The sequence below is a fragment of the Macrobrachium rosenbergii genome, chromosome 1 (assembly GCF_040412425.1).
Source record: "Macrobrachium rosenbergii isolate ZJJX-2024 chromosome 1, ASM4041242v1, whole genome shotgun sequence".
Taxonomy (NCBI): domain Eukaryota; kingdom Metazoa; phylum Arthropoda; class Malacostraca; order Decapoda; family Palaemonidae; genus Macrobrachium; species Macrobrachium rosenbergii.
This window is the reverse complement of record NC_089741.1, coordinates 18,365,599-18,386,598: the sequence shown is the minus strand read 5'-3', so window position 1 is coordinate 18,386,598 and position 21,000 is coordinate 18,365,599. Positions and strand designations below refer to the sequence as shown.

General features: G+C 39.7%; 1 protein-coding gene across 2 annotated transcripts in view; it reads right to left on the bottom strand.

Moving 5' to 3' along the window:
- The window catches only part of LOC136838659 (uncharacterized), a 178,124-nt gene that overhangs the window by 69,671 nt on the left and 87,453 nt on the right, over window positions 1-21,000 (bottom strand). Inside the window, exon 1 of one of the 2 annotated variants that reach the window (XM_067104037.1) lies at window positions 9,031-9,180. The exons of the other annotated variant lie outside the window; for it this stretch is intronic. Coding sequence (XP_066960138.1) covers window positions 9,031-9,044 — 14 coding nt within the window. The 5' untranslated portion in view covers window positions 9,045-9,180. Of the gene's footprint in view, window positions 1-9,030; window positions 9,181-21,000 lie in introns of those variants that run through there. 2 annotated transcript variants of the gene reach the window in all.

Sequence of the window (21,000 nt, the reverse complement as noted above, 5' to 3'; positions counted from 1 at the left end):
CATCCATCCGGAGCCACACGTAACAGGGAGCATCAAATTACTCTTTATAACACTTCATCCACGGGAGGCATAACCAAAGCCTACGCTGCTCTCGGGGAACCATCTGCCATTGTTTGCCTACGTCTGGGGGGCTCTGCCTGGTGCAAACGGCCAGCAGGGAAATGTTAACAGATGCTTTCAACAGAGAGAGAGAGAGAGAGAGAGAGAGAGAGAGAGAGAGAGAGAGAGAGAGAGAGAGAGGGAGGGGACCTACCTTTGACTACAAGAGAGATAAGAAAAAGGAATCTTAAACGGAACGTAGCTCTTTACACACAAAAAAACAAATAAGCACACACACACATACTCGTATATATACACATATACTGTAGTGTAAGTATTGTGTAACTTTGTGAGAGAACAATATATATATATTTATATATGTATATATATATATATATATATATATATATATATATATATATATATATATATATATATATATATATATATATATATATATATATATATATATGTGTGTGTGTGTGTGTGTGTGTGTGTGTGTGTGTGTGAGAGAGAGAGAGAGAGAGAGAGAGAGAGAGAGAGAGAGAGAGAGAGAGAGAGAGAGAGAGAGGATCCCGTATTGTAAACAAGAAATGGGGCGTACTTCAGGTAACGTTCAGTAAATACCGTAAATCCTACAATGAAGTATGAGTTGGTGAATTTTATGCTAGCCTTTTGTATCGCACACAACTATAACACAATGTCACTAAATCACATAAATACCTAAATTCATTCTCACTACACGGTTTGCCTCGCTAACAGGATAACAAATTGTACGAATATATTTTCTTATCTTTAATATAGTAATATATCTGAAACGCTACGGCAGTTTATGGTTATGGCTGTGAATATTGCTCTGTATTTTTGGAACGTTTATATATATAGGCTATATATATACAATTATGTATGTATCTATATATACTGTATATGTATATAGGTATATACATATATATTACATTTTTTCCCTTTAGAGGATGGTTCCTGTTTATGGGATGTGTTTTGGGATGAAATTACGAATCCCCAGGCCTTCTTCATCATGACTGCAACTCACCTCAGCCGTCTAACTACCAAGGTCACTGATTAGGTCAAAAGACAATGGGATTTCACGCAATTAACGTGAAGAATTCAGGCTCGCTCTGAAATCGCACTTGGAACTTTTGGCTGGAGGGCCAGCCCTCCTAGGCACTATATATACCACATCAGGCATATAAAGGATCGGTGATGATGCACATGGAATCGAGTCAAGAATGTTTAAACCCGGAAGCAAAATCGAGTATTTCTTGACTTCCATAAGCCAATCTGCCGAAAATTCTAACTCAAAATGAACTTACAGACGTCTGATACATGCCTAAAAGGCGATTTACTTGCAAAGCAAAGGCAGCCCAGTGCCACCCATCTAGTTGCAAATCATCCAATTGGAAGTATAAGCATTTCTAGAGCAGTAAGACATGTGGTTCGTGTCATGCTATTGACACAACATGGTGGACTTTAATTCACCGGAGATGAGTTTAACACATCAAGGAAATGTTGTTTGGCAATGCTTTTATTATTGAGTATTAATTGATCTTTTCTTCATTTTTTTTCTGGAAAAAGCACGCTACTCGTGGGACCTTCTAAGGGAAGACGGGTTTGGTGCCAGAATCCTCACCTCACAATCAATGCGATGCAAACTGCAACAGACCTTAGGAGTTGGCAGTAATTGGTTCTGGGTCACAATAATGCTCGAGAAGCCGGCACTGTGAAGCGCAATCCTCATTTCCATTACGGATTTCTATTCGGCAGTTAGTGGACTTCACTGAAAATAAGCTACCCTTCATGCCTTCATTTTTGACGATGTGAAAATTAATTGAAGGCAGGTCAACATACAAGCACCAAAAGGTTTCCCTCAAAGGGGTTACAACAGCACGCAAAAAGTCACGAGCCACAAGCCCTTAGCACTAGCTTTAGAAACAGATCGCCAAAATCTGAAACCTGAAACTCTATGGGCTCGTGTTACATATCGCGTTACGTTTGCACGCTAAAATGACATCACGCCACCAAGGTCAAGAGTGCCATACGCCGGAACACTCACAGCGTCCGTAACGGATGAGTACAACAATTCGACGCTTGCGCAATCCAAAATGAAAGAGAAAACAGGGCACAGGTAAATACACAAAAACACCCATTGCAAAGTGAACAAGTAAAAAATTGCGCCGAAGTTTCTTCGGCGCAATCGAGTTTTCTGTACAGCCGCTACAACGTAAATTATGGCAACCAAAAATAGATTTAACTTTCAGTGGTCTCCGTATAACGCTGTATGAGTCGCAGCCCATGAAACTTTAACCACGGCCCGGTGGTGGCCTGTCCTATATCGTTGCCAGACGCAAGATTATGGCTAACTTTAATCTTAAATGAAATAAAAACTACTGAGGCTAGAGGGTTGCAATTTGGTGTTTGATGATTGGAGGGTGGATGATCAACATACCAATTTGCAGCCCTCTAGCCTCTGTAGTTTTTAAGATCTCAGGGCGGACGGACAGACATAGCCGGCACAATAGTTTTCTTTTACAGAAAACAAAAATTGGACTTAACAACAGAAACGTAATCGAACACCTGATTCAATCAACAAAATCATCACACAACAAATATGATTTAAAAGTAAATAAACAACTGACTCGATTAACACAAATGCTCAGCAAAAATGATAAAGGTAAATAGTCTTTTGGATTAGTCATTTCCACGATTATTGGTATATAAACTCACCCACCCAACATAAAATATTAAATATAGCTTGATAATTACAGTGGATGACCCAACTAATATAGTTCAGACAAAAATTACCTTTCAAAAAATCTGCCATACCAAAAATTACAGGTAAAACACGTAGTCTCAAAAAACGGAAAAAATATGAATAAAAATACCACGGCTTATCAGCGAAATTCTTCTTCTTATTATTATTATTATATATAAACAACTTCACATGGACCAAACAAAGAGAGAGAGAGAGAGAGAGAGAGAGAGAGAGAGAGAGAGAGAGAGAGAGAGAGAGAGAGAGAGAGAGAGAGAGCTACAGAAAATATAAACAGGTAAATACGAGATACACAATTCAACAAAAAATATGTGCTATGTACTGTACATGCATACATTGTAGCAAAGAATAATCTAAAGGAAAAGATTAGTTACAGTTGACTCAGAACATGTTCACTAAACAACAGCATGTGTCAATCAAGGAACCATATTAAGTAACAAAAGTGTGGAGGTGCTCGCCGTACTGCGTACCGAAATTCACGAGTCGTATTTCGGGACGGTACTTATCAAGGTATAGGCGCAGTGGTTCTCAACCAGGGGAGTATCCCCCTCCCCTTAGAGGGAATTTCAGTTTCAGAGGGGGGGGGGGAAATTGTTACAACAGATTGGCAGGTTCAAACTGGCTCTAGGACCACACAAAACGCAGTGTGCATCAGTCCGCACTACTGAGAGGTCATGCTAGGCCTTCTCCCCGCTAGCTTGTGTGTGTGTGTGTGTGTGTGTGTGTTAGTATTTTGCTGTATATTATTTGGAATGCACCTTCTGAGGCAGACAGTTTTGGAAAGGGGGAGGGGAATGACATTCTGACATATGGTGAAAGGGTGTACAGGCCAAAAAAGGTTGAGAACCACTGCTCTAGACCTTGGTACATAACGTTCACAGTTAGGACTAGCTCTGTCTAACCTCTCTACCACTGCCGTCGTTTTGGACAGTATAAGCATAGGTCTGAAGACTTCAGGTACTCAGCTGTGTGACCAAGGCGACTCAACAGAATATAAATGGAATGGAATATCGAGTTTAGGCCAAAGGCCAAGCACTGGGACCTATGAGGTCATTCAGCGCTGGAGAGAAAATTGGCAGTCAAGTAAAGGAAGTATGAAAGGTGCAATAGGAGGGAAATCTCCGTTGCACTACGAAATAACTGTTAGGAGAGGGTGGATAGCAAGATGGAAAAAAGATAATATGAATGGAGGTACAGTAAAACGAATGAAAGAGGTTGCAGTTAGGGACGCTGCAATGAACCTTTAGTAATGCCTACAGTGCAACCCGTGAGGTGCACTGACGGTACTACCCCCCTACGGGGAACAGAATATGAAAGCTGACATTCAGCAAAATGAGCAGAACGCACTTTCTCCGAAGGAAAAGCCACTAAAAGGCGATAACTGTTGTTAGGAATCCGGATACCACCACTTCGAGCTTTCCTCTAGAATCTAGATGATGAAAGATACTATGTACGGCAGAAATCTCAAGTGTGTGGCTCTAGTAGCATCCTTTCTGAAGATACAGAACGCCTTATGAATAATACAATGTCTTCTGGTAGTATTTCATGTTGTTTTCAAGTTTGTGAAAAATAGCACTCGAAATCGAGGGTAATAACAAATACAGTGTCGTTTACGGAAAGCTGAATCGCAGAGTGGAGGCAGCGTGCTGGATTGGATAACCAACATATTTAAACATAACTAAACACATACTACTGGATTGGCTAATCAACATAACTAAAACCACATAAACAATTCATTCAAAATTTTTACTGTGCATAACAGCCACTTTATTCTGCATTTAGAGAAAGAGAATACCTGCATCGAGGCTGTAGGCTACTGTCTTTATTTTCTGGTAGAGAATAAAGACAACAAAGGCCAAAAACACTATCGTGATGGCAAAAGTCTGAAGACTCAGTAAGCACAAAACACAAGAGACCGCAAATTTCCACCACAGTGTAAAAATCCAGCCCTAAAATAGACCATCTTTGATCAAATTTTCGTATATATCCACAGATAACTATTTCGCTTACTATGCTGAGAGACAGACTTGTAGACCAAACCAGAAACACAACCTGTATGTTTTTCCTGTTACAAAAACATTGAATGAGTTCGAGTATACAATTTTCGCAACACCCAGTTGAGATTTTTTTTTTCTTGAGTCCTGTGGTTAAAGAAGTGCAAAAGTCAGTTCGAAAAAAGTCTGGACTGACATCCACTGTAAAGACTGTCTTGGACACATCTCGTCATCTGTGAAAGAGCTCGATCAGTATCTGACTGCTTTCTTTAAATATACTGATAGTATACATGTACATACGCTACCGGGGTCTAAGCGGTGACAGGCAGGGCAGCCGATCGAGACTACGGTCTATCCCAAAGCCAAATCAAAGTCCCTCAAAAGAAGGCATCGTGCTTACCTCATACAAACGGGAAAAAAGCACGTTAAAAGAAGAAAAAAGAAGTGTCTAATTCAATATTACTAATGAAATTGGAATTTGAACTTCAAATGTTCAAGCGGATGTATTTTAATAATTTACTTGCATTTTTATCTATTTATTAATGTTGATTTCTTTTTCTTTTTTAATAAGTGATCTCTTCTTTCTGTATTTTCCATTACCTTCTGTTGCTTCTTTCTAATGAACGCCATATTCTTCGGAAGCTTGAACTTCAAGTCAATGGCCTCTGTGGGCTTGTTCCATATGAAAAGGGTTCATCCTCTGAATCATAATAACATTACATATGGCTTTACAAGATCAATATTTAAGCAACTTCAAATCACCAGAAGGAGATTGTTCTACTATTGTTACAATAAGCACTAAAACAAGCACTGGGAGCAGGCACATTACTACATAATTTCTGCTCATCTGGAAACATTTAAAACGGTGAACCGATAAAATACACTTGGTTAAAAAACAAAAACAAAAAAATTCATCTGGATCTTGACCAAAGAAAATGGCTAGGATCCTTTATTTGTGTCCTTTGAACCAAAAGCAAATTTGGGGAGACGCAGTCTGGATTACATACCAAGCAGAGGAACATCGACATGGGACATTTAATCTTGAAGGTCACGTTTACTAGAACTTCTTGTACTTGGGGTCAGTATACAGGAACTCGATCACCAAAGATAAGGCAGATTTGTCCCCGAGTCTCATTATAGCTTGTTCTTGGCAAATCTTTAAACTTGACTTGCTTTACGCGGACTTGCAACAAAATCCCCAAATTCCAACCGACAGCAATTACGTCGTGTTATTTCCGAGTATCATTGGTTTGCCCTTCTGCAAGAACCGGCAGTTAAACGTAAGCGAAGAGGCTTGAATATATCGACGTAAAACGACAACTCAAGAACCGCTTGAACCCAGGAACTGAAACTGTTGGATCAACAGATACCAGTAGATAAAAAAAAAAGACCTTGAGAATATCAACTTCGTCTCCATACAGCTGGACTATTAGCATACAATGCATACTCCGCACCTACCACGCAGTACTGACCCTACTTGAAACTCGAGTGCACCTGTCAAATTCTACGTCTTATTCTCACGTATTCCATAACAATAAAATATCTAGTTTATACCTTGTACGTATACTACTGGTTATACGAAAAATCAAACTCCCAATAAGGTAGTTGCATAGGCAGTATTATGACCTCCTCGTTGTTTGATGATGACCTCATATCAGCAAAGGCCCATATTCCGAGAAGAGTTGTTTTTTCCGTTCTTAATACCTTTCCCAAGTTAGAAACGTAATATATATTTAAAAAAATAAATATGGTTAGTACCCAAAACCCCAGTCGACGAGAAGTGCGCAACATGGCATTTGCCTCTTTATAAGAAATCTGCCACTATTTAAAGTTCTTCATTCTGACTGATAGCCTGCTTAAATATAACTGGATAATGAAAAGATATACCTGATTACACACGTCATTCAATGCACGATATTTCTTTTCATTTACCAAAAACGGTCACTATAAATCTTTTAAATACCTAGGTCGGAATCTCGCCTATATATAAATATTCGAAACATATAAAGTTTATTCTTGTTGTTATTATTATTCTAACAGAAAAATGACAGAGCCAACTAACTTGCCGAGACAGAGTAAAACATCCACATGTTAAAAAGACAAAAACTGCGCCATGAACATTATCATCAAAACAATCATACAAACGAATGCGCAAACACTGACATACAAAGCAATGTCTAACTTAAAAGTTGCACTGCAACCGCTCTTCAGCTCATTTTTGCCTGAATATATCACGGTGACCTTCCAAATATTGACAGGTGTCGTCGTAACTAAGGTCAAGGTTGGTAACACTGACGGGCAATGGGTTAATCGATTAGAGCAAAGAAAGGTTTTTGTTTACATACATACATGATACATATATAATAAATAAATATATAAGTATATACATACACTCCATATATTTATGTAATTATATATGTGTATATAAATATGTATATATACATATATATAAATAATTTCACCTCTGCTGGTTGGACCGAGTACAGAGGTACACACCAGCCTGTTCCTCCCTTTCACACCTTCCCACACTGTTGGGCAAATCCTCGTGCTGGTTGGTTTTATGGCCAGCTTAATCTATACCAGTCTACCAGGAATCATTGTCGATATTCCCACGTCAGGATTGTCTTATTTCAGACTAAAATCTTTCATAATTGTGAGTTTTTTACCAATCAATAATTGTCTTGTTTCACATTTCCCCCTTTCCACATTAACACTCGCTTAGAATTAGGTCTTTTCTCTTGTATTATTTCGTGACAGCCATATTTCACATTAACTACTGCAAACAGATCCTTCATGTGTGAGAGAGAGAGAGAGAGAGAGAGAGAGAGAGAGAGAGAGAGAGAGAGAGAGAGAGAGAGAGAGAGCATATTTCACATTAACCATTATAAACAAAGATACTTTCTGTCTGTCTGTGTGTGTGTGAGAGAGAGAGAGAGAGAGAGAGAGAGAGAGAGAGAGAGAGAGAGAGAGAGAGAGAGAGAGAGAGAGAGCATATTTTACATTAACTGTTATAAACAAAGATCCTTTGTGTGTGTGTGTGTGTGTGTGTGTGTGTGTGTGTGAGAGAGAGAGAGAGAGAGAGAGAGCATATTTCACATTAACTATTAAACTATTATAAACAAAGATCCTTTCTGTGTCTGTGAGAGAGAGAGAGAGAGAGAGAGAGAGAGAGAGAGAGAGAGAGAGAGAGAGAGGGGGTTTCTTGGCATGAAATTTATCTATAACGGAAGTACGCATGTCGTACGAGTTGCTTCATACATCAGCTTGGCAACTGTCCTAAGAGTGAAACCAAACTGGTTTAGGCAAAAAATTGTTAATGTACTGACATGTGACAAATAAGACTAACTACGGAGGAACTTATTTTTTACTTACGTTTTAAAAAACTCATAAACTAACATCACAGTCAATTAAAATGTTTTTTTCTTCATGTATCATATTAAGTAATTGAAAATATTTTCTTTGCCATAAACATCATCGGTAGTTGGATACAAAATCTATTTCTTTGCAAGCCAGCACTACAAGCAATTGAAAAAATGATCAACATCAAAAGATTAAAAAATCGGAATTGTTCGCCAATATGCAGTTCGATATGCATTTTTAAAATAACATAATGCTTTTGAAAACGTAGGTTCCTTCACCAAAGATCGTCACAGACATATAAAGAAAATCAGTAATTAAAAACATCAACCGAAATATTGGCATTCTTCGCCAACTAGCACCAAAAGTTATTAAAAGTGGTCCTTTTCCAACTAGCATCGAGGGGAACTGGAAAAAGTTCTTTTCACAAAATAGCATCATACGTAACAGTAAAATACAAGTAAATAATGCGCCGAAGTTTTCTGTACAGCGTATAATGCTGTATGAAACTCAGCCGCGGCACATGAAACTTTCACCCACGGCCCGGTGGTGGCCTGAGTTGTTGACACCTATGGCGGTGCCAGACGCACGAACATGGCTAACTTTAACCTTAAATAAAATAAAAACTACTGAGGCTAGAGGGCTACAATTTGGTATGTCTGATGTCTGATGACTGGATGGAGGATGATCAACATAATCTGCAGCCCTCTAGCCTCAGTAGGTTTTAAGATCTGAGGGCGGACGGACAGACAAAAGCCATTTCAATAGTTTTCTTTTCAAGAAAACTAATATAAATGGTATTGTTTCAAAACCTAACACGAGTAGTTGTTGAAACCACTGAAACTGGATTACCTGAAAGCCCTCATGATGTTGCAAAGCGCTTCCGGTCAGCTCTGTCGATTCATTTCGGTATTATTCGTGACACAAACTCGACGACTCACTCCTCCACTTCATTCATTCATAGACTCTGCCGTCCGTAAATTCACAGGCAGTTGATCGATGTTTTTATTAGCGGTACCCTTCAAACTTCACTTCAAAACTTGGAACCCAAACAGTGGCATTATTCAGCAATATAAAGACCAAACACTTACTACGAGGGGGGCGTTGACTTACTCAAGCTCTGGCACGTTAACAGTGACATGATTCAGCTGGCGCCAAAGAAACGACTTGCTAACATTTGCAATCTAACAGCAACCCCTCCTGTAAACCAGCACTAAACACGCTACACTGCCCAGCGCTGGTACGTGTCACCTTTAGCATAAATAGGGCATTCGAATTCCCTTTCCATCTAAAAAAACGATCCGATAGTCGATCAAAACCCAGCTACTTCGAGCTGAGGATCCCTGTCTTCCTCGTAGCTTGCTCGTAGCTACTCGAACTGCACATGGCCGCCACTGTTCGCACACTGTGCGCACGTGAGAAAGAGCGAGCTGGCTGCTTGAAGACAGCAGCCTACCCACATAGCAACACATGAACTGAGAAAGCAATGGCAGTAACTCTCCTTTCGTGACAATGATTCCCCATTAGCTTTTAAATCATTTGCGTTAAAGTTTGCGGAAATCTCAATAACTGAGTTCAATGCGAATTAGTTCTTAATTGTAGCCATGGGTACAAATCTATGCATTATAAAACAAAGGGAATCAGACTATTGCGATATAATTTATAAAGATTTCCGACAATAATTAAGCTCACGAAAACGCCATACATCAAAATGAAAGGATGGACATTGAGTTTTCATATGTATAATTATATTTGTTATTGCAGAACACGATGCAATAACACTCATAGAAAGTTTCTTCACGAAAATTTGTATAAATCAACTACAAACTTGTCAAAATCAAGTAATCACACATTTGCAAATAGCCTACACAGGATACAACACCACCATCAACAATTTATCTACACAATCACAACAAAACACTAAAATTAATAAGGATAAATCCCTTGTAAACGAAACGACCACAATATGGCGAGACAGCAAACTAGAGAGACCACGAGGCTGCCAACACCGAACAGAGAGAGAGAGAGAGAGAGAGAGAGAGAGAGAGAGAGAGAGAGAGAGAGAGAGATCCTATTCGCTCGCAGCTACCAAGCGACAACTACTGCCTTTAGTGCTCGAAGACTGGCGGGACTTTGTTTCGTGGTAGCAATGTGGCATATCACAGGAACAGGACAACGAGGCGCTTGTTCAATTTATCTATCCATGGAAGGGGGTGGGTGGGAGGCAAGCAGGGGAAAAAAACACGACTGATTTGTCAGTCCTTACATTTCGCCTAACTAACCAAGCTTCCTGTGGTTACCTCGACCGGTGAAGTTTAGTGGCTAATATTTCTGCTTGATTTTACGATATTCTGGAGAGGAAAAAAAATTACACGAGGAAGTGCATGAAACAGACTACGTGGAGACAAACCCATTTATCCTAGAGACAAATATCAGCCGGAAATCCATTATATTTAGGTTTCTTTTCATGTACCGATATAAATGTATGAATGAACGAGAATAGACGAATGCACGGTCACACCGTGGACGAATGTATCTACAGTATACTGTATCTGTGCAGATGGTAAAAATAAATTTACACGTGGGAGTGGATTAAATTAACCATACAGTGAAATTTGTCTAGTCGCAGACTCCAACAACAGTCGGCAACTGCTGGACCTTTTGTACCATTATTCATGAGAATACCAATACAAAGTGTCCAGCTTATATAATGTACCAAGTTCACTGTTCGTATTATTATCACCGAAAATTGTCCATGAAAATTTAGCAGAAGCAGCAAAGAGCTTTTTATTAGTTTTCTGTACAAAAAAGGTATTAAGATAGCCTTTTCTGTCCGCCCTCAGATCTTAAAATCTACCCAGACTAGAGGGCTGCAAATTGGTATGTTGATCATTCCGCACTCCAGTCATCAAACATCAAATTGCAGCCCTCTAGCCTCAGTAATTTTTACTTTATTTAAGGTTAAAGTTAGCCATGATCGTGCGTCTGGCACCGCTGTAGCCGCCAACAACACAGGTCACCACCGGGCCGAGGGTGAAAGTTTAATGGGTCGCGACCGAGACTTTCATGCACCGCGGATGAAAGTTTCATACAGCATTATAAGCTGTACAGAAAACTCGACTGCGCCGAAGAACTTCGGCGCATTTTTTACTTGTTCGTATTGTTTATGAATATTCAACAGCCATACATAAAGCGTTTCTTCATTTGCAGCACTATATAAAAGAATGAATGAATCCATAATGGATTTACCCTACCTGCCCTCCCAGAACTTACACCTTTCTGGTATAATCTTTAGTGCTTTCAGCCTTCCAGAACTCGACACCCGTTCCTTGGCGTGACTCATTCAGGATCTCCAAAAAATACGAGCAGAGATAATCAAAAGCGATAAGCGTTGCTATGCACATTATTATTCATAATAAACATAAAGGGGAGAAAACATCGGTATTTTAGTATTTCTGCGTTGCTTTTCCGTACATTGCCCCACTCATATATATATATATATATATATATATATATATATATATATATATATATATATATATATATATATATATATATATATACGTATATATATATATGTATATATATATGTATATGAATGCTTATTTATTAAACCAAGGTCCGTATCTCCCCCACGCTAGAATCTGAAATAATACAAGAGTTTGCTTTGAGCCCCTCAGGGAAACCAAAAGCAGTGAGAGACGTCCCAAAAAGCAGCTGTATGTAGCAGGATTCAGGAATAAAAGATCAATGGAGGAGAAAATAAGAAAAAGAGGCTAAAGGAAAAAAGCACTTAGTCACGAGACCAAGGGCCCAGAATGTCACAAGTGTGACGGACACACACACATACACACAAACACAGACGGACGGACGGAAGAACTTGCAGTAACCTTCCCCTCTTCTCCACGACCACTACATGATGTATCTGAGTTGGGGGGAGGGGGGATTAGGTGGGATGATTTGGACAAAATTAGTGGAATTTCTATTTTGTCTTCGAAATGTGCAAGAGTTACGAATAACATGACGACGGGATTGGCAATATCAATAGCAAATTCATAGCTGGGTGCATCAAAGTAGAAAAACAAAATCGCTACTATTATTAAGAAACAATAACAAAAAACATCTGCTATCCGCATGACACCAACTACACCCGAGAGAAGAATTTCTCTTCTAATCCCCGGCAGATGTACAGTACAATACAGTTAAGACGAGCACAGAGCAGAGTTACGGTCACCCCATGGCCACGGACGTGAGAGGTTACTGGGGCATGTGTACTTGAGGCATGCAAACAGACTGTTCGTAGGAGGCACGGCATGATTTGTTAGTTACGAGACAAGCGCGTATACGCAGAAGACCGCGTTACGTAAGAACATTATATAACAGTTAGTGCTTTAGTTTGAAAACAGATACGATTTGCTTGTTGCGAGAGAAATGCATAATCGCACACGAGGGTAGGGATTTGTACGGCCTTAATATGAAACAAATAAGCCGGAAGTCAAATGCTGATCATCAGCTGACAAGAGAGCAGCGTCTACTCAAAAGAGCACGCGCGAGTGCGTAAACACGTTTCCAATAAGGAAGTCGAGCTAACAGAAATAATTTTATGGCGAGCTAACACGCAAGCAAATGCGCACTCAATAATATCTTGTACTGAAAGACGAGCAATTTAAAAATATTCAATAAATGTCTAACTTGTTACGAAAAAAAAAACGCATATGAACGCAAGCATGCGTATACCTAGGATTTTACGCATTCACTCACTCAGCTGGCATTACCAGTCTCCTTGCGACCCGCAGCCGCTTATGCCTAAAACCACGGTTCTTTGCAACACCAAAGTATATGTATGTATGTGATTATATATACTGTTATATATATATATATATATATATATATATATATATATATATATATATATATATATATATATGTGTGTGTGTGTGTGTGTGTGTGTGTGGTAAATTTCATAATATTTGTTCAAACTCTATATATATATATATATATATATATATATATATATATATATATATATATATATATATATATATAAATAGTTTGAACAATTATTATGAAATTTACTCATTACCACAGAAACGTCCTCTCAAATAGATAGAACGTCCACAGGGAAAATAATTCACTTATTTTCAGTACAAAAAAGAAAAAATGAAACCTTCCAGTACCTTGAAATAGCTATGGTAGGCTAGTCAAGTTTCACATTTAATTGTTATATCCGTTGCGTCAAATTTAAAAAAAAAGGAAATAAAAAATAACCGCCCAGTCACGCAGCCAAGTTTTTCAGCGGCGACTGTGGTTACGTTTCATAATCTATCGTCCTTTTTCATTTTGTAACCTTTACAACCACGACCGAACCTGAACCAAATGGCTGTGTCGAGCCGTGTTCGTAAGGCAAAAAACACCAGGAAAATTTTTTAAAAATCTGACATCCATTATACAGTGTGTACGTTAAGCAATAAATGGCGGCTCATCCCTTTCAACTTCAATTTCTTTGCTACCACCAAATACCCAACAAAGCACAAAGGAATAACAGAGGGAGAGGAGGAGAGAACAGGGGAAGAACCTAATTATCTCCGGTCCATTCATTGGCTCGCAACACTTGTGACGTCACCGTTTCCTTCCTCCCTTGGTACCGTCTGGTCAACACAGCGCTTCACGATTTGTACAGTAGATTGACTCCCCGCGACGCTGCAAAGTGATGCATTAAAAAATCTTTACACTTGTAAAGGATACTGATACATTGAGGAAATGTTATGAACCCAGTGCATTGGGGGATATTTCAAGGTTCGAACTTAGGTTACCAGGAACAGCGGTCCGGCGGTAAACCACTCGTGCTAACACGAGTTTCCAAAGGTTGAGAGTTCAATGCACGTTGGCCATTGATTTAACACCTAAAAAAAACTTCTTTTACGAGTGTATCCATGCATGTGTAGGACGATTTGGAATTAAGACAGGCTTACAGTGAAATAAAATTATAATTTTCTGTCGGTTTCCATACTCATATCTGCTGGCACAATTAAAAGTTCATTGTTTCTTTTAAGGCGGGGGGTGGGGGGGGGGGGTAGAGTCCATTCCGTCATTTTGTGGACAATTTAAGGTTGAAACTGAAGTACAGTAACTGTTGTTGAAAGATCTATTCGTGCGAACAGAAACTCACCCTTGGTTACTCAAATTTGAACTGTACGTTCAAGACCTCGTCAAAATAGACATACTTTTTATCCAAGGCCCTTTAAAGGACCCTGTTTTTATCGGCGTGCCATTCATGTTTTCGTGGATGTAAAAAAACAACTGTCAACTAGTAATGCTGGTAAAGTGTATAATTAGGAATTGTTCGGGGGGAGGATGAGAGGGGTGACCTAGAAGGCTCTGAATCGACGGAGTAAACGAGGTCGTAGAAGGGAAAAACCTTGATCTTCTGGAAGGAACAAGTGCTTGCAAGCTAAGAAGTGATTAGCAGTGTGCACATGAAGGTTCAATGTATTGCTGATGTTCCTGTGGGGTTTTCTGTACTTGCGGTTCATCCACGATTGAACAGTGAACACTGGGTTGTCATTTCTCTAAAATCGCCCTTGTCAGGAGGAAAACAGCTGATATTGAAAAATGGGCGTGTGTACAATGAGACACAAATACCAGAGAGGCGAGCGATAACCACAAAAGACTGGCCTGCGGAAAGCGAGGCCAGCATCGTTTCTCAAACTACAAAAATAAGTTTCACCTTCTAAACTTTCCCTCTCATACGCGTCCGTATCTGCGGCACGCAAAGACAGATCATCATCCCGCACAATAACAGAACTGTGTCGTGACCCGGCGCTACTTCCATTCGAAGCCGAGACGTGACGTTACCTGCGGTCTGTCTGGAAGTGATGACGTCATCCATATCTAGGGTGGAAGTGATGGCGTCATCCATATCTAGAGTGGAAGTGATGACGTCATCCATATATAGGGTGGAAGTGATGACGTCATCCATATCTAGGGTGGAAGTGATTACGTCATAACTAAAAGCTGTCTTTACAGAGGAAAGATTCCGTGGAGAGCGAGGAGCCAGTTCCGTCTCTTTTCCCTCTTTTGCACGACACTCCATGTTCACACGCGCGTGCATAATCGTGCGGTGCACACACACACAGATGCACAGCGTTTCAGGACCACACCGGCCTACACGAGCGGAAGTGATCAACCCTTACAGGCTGCTGGACAGCAATCTCTCTCTCTCTCTCTCTCTCTCTCTGGTCCTCACAAAGTTAGTTGGGCGATAGAAATTATTGTAAACACAATATCTGGATAAATACCGCTTTTTAGTATGAATATATATATTATATATATATATATATAATATATGATATATATTATATATGTGTGTGTAGGTTTAAGTACGCGCCCGCGCGCGAGGAAATGAGGATCCTCAACAGCTCGTAGTTGCACAATGGCTACCCAACCAACCTTCCAGGTGTCTCAGCGAGGGCCCTTGACGATGCACCTGCCGGCAAAGGAAGTAAAGCGGCGTCGAATGAGTGATCTTTTTTACCCCTCTCGACTTTTTCATGCAAAATTGTTTCCTCAGAGAGAGAGAGAGAGAGAGAGAGAGAGAGAGAGAGAGAATATCCCCCGTAGGGTTTCACCCCACCATGTTGAAAAAAGATTCCCCAAGCGCTATCTTCCCGTTCCCGCCAATTCCTAATTTTCTGATTACAAAACCTTTTTCAAGAATTATTTTCCCCCTTTCAAACCAAGTTGTCATACACAACAGTCGATTTTTTTAAGTAGAAACCATGTGCTTAAATTACTGTTTACGTAAAAAAAAAAGCATATTTGACTTTTTGGGAAATTCATTCAAGCTGTTCCTTTCCTTGGCCGCTCGGGTGATCGAACTCGGGTCCCTCGGTTTTTGTGTGTGTGTGAGAGAGAGAGAGAGAGAGAGAGAGAGAGAGAGAGAGAGAGAGAGACATTGGTTGGATGTGAACACTCCAGACGTTCTCCCAGTTCTTGCAAGAAACATCTGCACACACTCGCCAATGTCATTGTAAGATTAAGCTTACCTTAATGCCAGCACGGGCTCTTGCTCATGACAGAGACCCAAAGGGGGAAAAACTCTCAGAGTGAAACACAGTGCTCACTTGACTTCACTCTGAGCAGATAACAACTGAAAACTCTTCCTCTTGAGGGAGAGAGGAAATGCCGGCGTCTCCTCGCCCTCCGCACAACCCTCGCCTCGTCGTCCTCTTCCCTTGGTTTTCGTTTTGGACTTGATAATGTCCCGAACTTTTCCTCAAACTTTGCCTTTCCGGAACGAACACCCTAAAACTATTACTCGAAATTAATATTGTCATTACAGCTTCATTATATGTTAATTCCCTTCCAACTTTACAATTTATAGTTCATAGTGTATATAACTTCTCCTCGAACTAAACATTTTAAAAGTTCTGTCCTACCAAATATTTGTATTTTATTTATTTTAACTCTAAAATGCCAGATTTCATACTCTCAATTGCAAGGAGTAAAAAATGAAAGTAATTCCTTTATTTCCCATTTAACCAAGATGGCATGCAATCAGAATTGCAACAAGAAACTTGCAAAAAATTGTAACAACAGAAACCGACTATCTGAAGTCTGTCTTGGTAGGTTTTCTGTGTCATCCTCCAAAGATCTAGGCGATTGAGGAAGGACGCTTGCTTGGGGAAGGGGGGGAGGGGAGGAGGGGGAAGATACAAGGGCGAGGGCCATGAACGTGGGAGGATTGGAATCAATGAACCCCATCTGGGCAAGGAACTCCGTCCTGCGTCAGGAATTGGATGGCAAGTGCGATCTCTTTCTGCCTTGGATTGTCTTCTTGTCCAGTGTTAGAGAAGTTTTTATTGTTAAGAGATTCGTGGTGATTTAATATAATTTACGTATAATACATTTAACATACATACATAAATACATACACGCATATATACGTATATATATATATACAATTTATACATATATATATATATATAAAATTTATACATAATATATATATATATATATATATATATATATATATATATATATATATATATATATATATATATATATATATATATATATATATGAGAGAGAGAGAGAGAGAGAGAGAGAGAGAGAGAGAGAGAGAGAGAGGCAGGCCTGTACCTGCAGATTCACACTCGTCGGGGCCCCCACCACGTAAATTCAAACGAGAGAGAGAGAGAGAGAGAGAGAGAGAGAGAGAGAGAGAGAGAGAGAGAGAGAGAGAGAGAGAGAGGCAGGCCTGTACCTGCAGATTCACACTCGTCAGGGCCCCCACCACGTAAATTCAAACGAGAGAGAGAGAGAGAGAGAGAGAGAGAGAGAGAGAGAGAGAGAGAGAGAGAGAGAGAGACTTCTTCAAGAGGTCCTGGGAGGTTGTCTGACTCTGACCCAAGAGAAAGAGGGTCAATGTCAAGCGCACCTTAACTCCCATGATTCTTAAAGCAACCTCTTTGTGTCTGCACAACGCTCAGAACTTAAAAAAAAAAAAAAAAAAAAACATCGTATCCAGCCTATATAAAATTTTCATTAGCAATTCGAGTCATAATGATCTGATTTTCACTCGAATACTCATTTAAATAAATAAAAAATGCGCGGTGTTCCTTCGGCGCAATCGAGTTTTCTGTACAGCCACTACAGCGTATAATCAAGACCACCGAAAATACATCTATCTTGCAGCAGTCTCGGTATAATGCTGTATAAGCCGTGGCCCATGAAACTTTAACCACGGCCTGGTGGTGGTCTATATTATATCGTTGCCAGAAGCACGATTATGGCTAACTTTAACCCTAAATAAAATCAAAACTACTGAGGCTAGAGGGCTGCAATTTGTACGTTGATGATTGGAGGGTGGATGATCAACATACCAATTTGCAGCCCTCTAGCCTCAATAGTTTTGAAGATATGAGGGCAGGCAGAAAAAGTACGGACAGAAAAAAAAACTGCGGACGGACAGATAAAGCCGACACAATAGTTTTTTTTTTTTTTTTACAGAAAACTAAAATGGTCAAATAGAGGCAGCTCTTCGCGACATGTGGTCTGTAAAACTGGTCTTCCATGAGTTAAGCTATGTTTGGTCACTAGTCATTCTCACTGGTCACTCCCTGACTACACGACCACCAATGCAAGTCAGAAGCAGCTGGCACAAATCCTGTAATTACTTGGTGGCAAGACCACGTGACTAACCACCTCACCCTTCATCTGAATACTCAGAAATAAATATTGGGAGTCGGCTGAAAGGATAATTGCTAGTTAAAAGAATGAATATGACCGGCTATATCCACAGAGGTTAAATAATTAAGAATGCGATCGTACATCTGCCTCAGAAAAAATATTTTGTATCATTTAACGCCCGATATACCTGTTTCATTACTGACTGGGCATCAGTTATTACATCCTAAATTTGAACTGAGCATTATTATTATTATTATTATTATTAAAACACAAAAATACTTTGAGTCTATTAATGACAAATATATCTATTTCATTACTGATTGAGCACCAATTACAAATTCATAAATTGAAATTGAGCATTATTATTATTATATTATTATTATTATTTCACAAACGAATTTATAGGGACTTCTATTGAACACAAATTTCAACATTATAAATGGCCAAAGAGGAGTAAAATACAAAAAAAAAAAACAAAAAACAAACAAAAACATATATACACAACCAAATATAAACTCAAGAAAACCAACAAATCAAGAAAACGATGAACAGGTTTAAAAGTGACATTACAGACTCCTTTACACCGATTGAGCATATTGCATATCACGACGGGCATTGAAACCAATTTGGACGGGTCCCAATGGCCCACAGAACGCCCCAGCTAACTCGAACTAGTGCTCACTTGCTCCGTCAATACTGCCAATGTTATCGATCCCGACCCGGCAACTTGAAACGTTTGCAATGGGAACATGATGTCGCTTACATCACAAGTGCAAATGATCGAGCCGGATTTTTTTTCTTTTTTTTTACGGAATGTTAAACTGTTATAATATTCTCTTCCTAATTGGATGACACACTAACACGTGTCAAGACAATATTCGAAAATTTTCTTACAGGTTATAAAGCAGTGCGTTTTATCTCTCTCTCTCTCTCTCTCTCTCTCTCTCTCTCTCTCTCTCTCTCTCTCTCTCTCTCTCTCTCTCTCTCTCTCGATGCTTTACAGTTCAACCATGCAAAAATAAAACCAGCAAACACAAAAAACCAGATATCTTTAATAGTTAAAAACAGTTCCCCTTTCTCTCTCTTTCTCTCCCTCTTCACGATCTGCATGTTCACATAGCTCGTTCGCTGGCCCTCTCTCTCTCTCTCTCTCTCTCTCTCTCTCTCTCTCTCTCTCTCTCTCTCTCTCTCTCTCTCTCCCCCTCCCTGAAATTACAATATTTTGCAACCAGCTTTGCACAGCATCAGCATAAACAGTCTACCAAGATGCCCCGCTGCCACACTACCCAGTCAGTCTTCCTGATAGCATTATGGGTGCCAATACATGTTAAGATTTAACATTAAAATTAAGGGCCAGGAGCCAGGCTGTCTGTATTCAGAGCTGCAACATATATATATATGTATATGTATATGTATATATATATATATATATATATATATATATATATATATATATATATATATATATATATATATATATATATATACATTTCCTTCATTTATCTCTGCTGCTGTTTTTCTTCTCTCAGTTGCCACTATCTATTTACTCTATTTTCCCATCTGGATATTCAATTCCCTCTCCAGGAGGCTGCGCTCACATCTGTGGGAAAAACACGCAACCCTTCTTCCCTAGACAAACGGGGATTCCGGGTGTCACTCCACTCAGCAAATTAATGGAAGAATCAATGCCCATTACGTCACATCAAAACAGCTGACGTCGGGGACGCCCGGAAGAGAAATGAGTGAAGGGGCGACCACTGCGAACCCCTTCCTAACCCTTCCATGATCGATTGGTTCCCCTAGAAGCTGGCTCAAATAATTCATTCGTGGACAAAACTACCCCGGCGACGCCGTCGTCTATTTCCCCCTGCCTTTTTTTCTTTCCACGGGAGACGGCAAAGGAACACGCAAATCCACTGCTTTCCGTTGTCACAGAGCGGCACGTGAGAAGGCAACCATATATGAAAATCAAATGCTTATATATGTCATCGCAGGAAGGAATTATTTACTCGTTTAATAAAAAAAACTGCTACGTTAAATCGTACACATGTGCAATAACTGCCAAACTATATTGTAAACCGGGAATGAAAGGGATAAGATACAAAAAACGAAACGAATGAGAAATTTAAAATGAAAAAACTTTCAGCAATTCAGAACAGACACCTTCAATTTGTTTTAAGAAAATTCAAAGGGATTTTCAATAAGAAAAAAAAAAAAACAAAAAAAAATTAGACCCGAAGTCGAGAGTGGAAAGTCTACTAAAAACATACCAGGAAAATACCGCTTTGGATGAGTGAAAGCGGCTCCTACCTATAAATCTTTCATCCTCTGATGGTTGGCTGGTTTAGATCTGGGCCCGCTCACAGGGTCCTGGATTAAACCGGACTTTTGCTAGCACGGGCTCTTGCCAAAAGGCAAGTGATGTAAGGTTTGAAAGGGATCAAGAGGCCTGGTGTGGACCTCCGCAGTGTGAAGAGAACAGAGAAGCGTTTTTTGAAGACTTTGCCATCATTCGTTTTTAGTTTTCTGTAAAAGAAAACTATTGTGCCGTCTTTGTCTGCCCGTCCGCACATTCTTTCGGCACTTTTTCTGTCCGCCATCAGATCTTAAAAACCACTGAGGCTAGAGGGC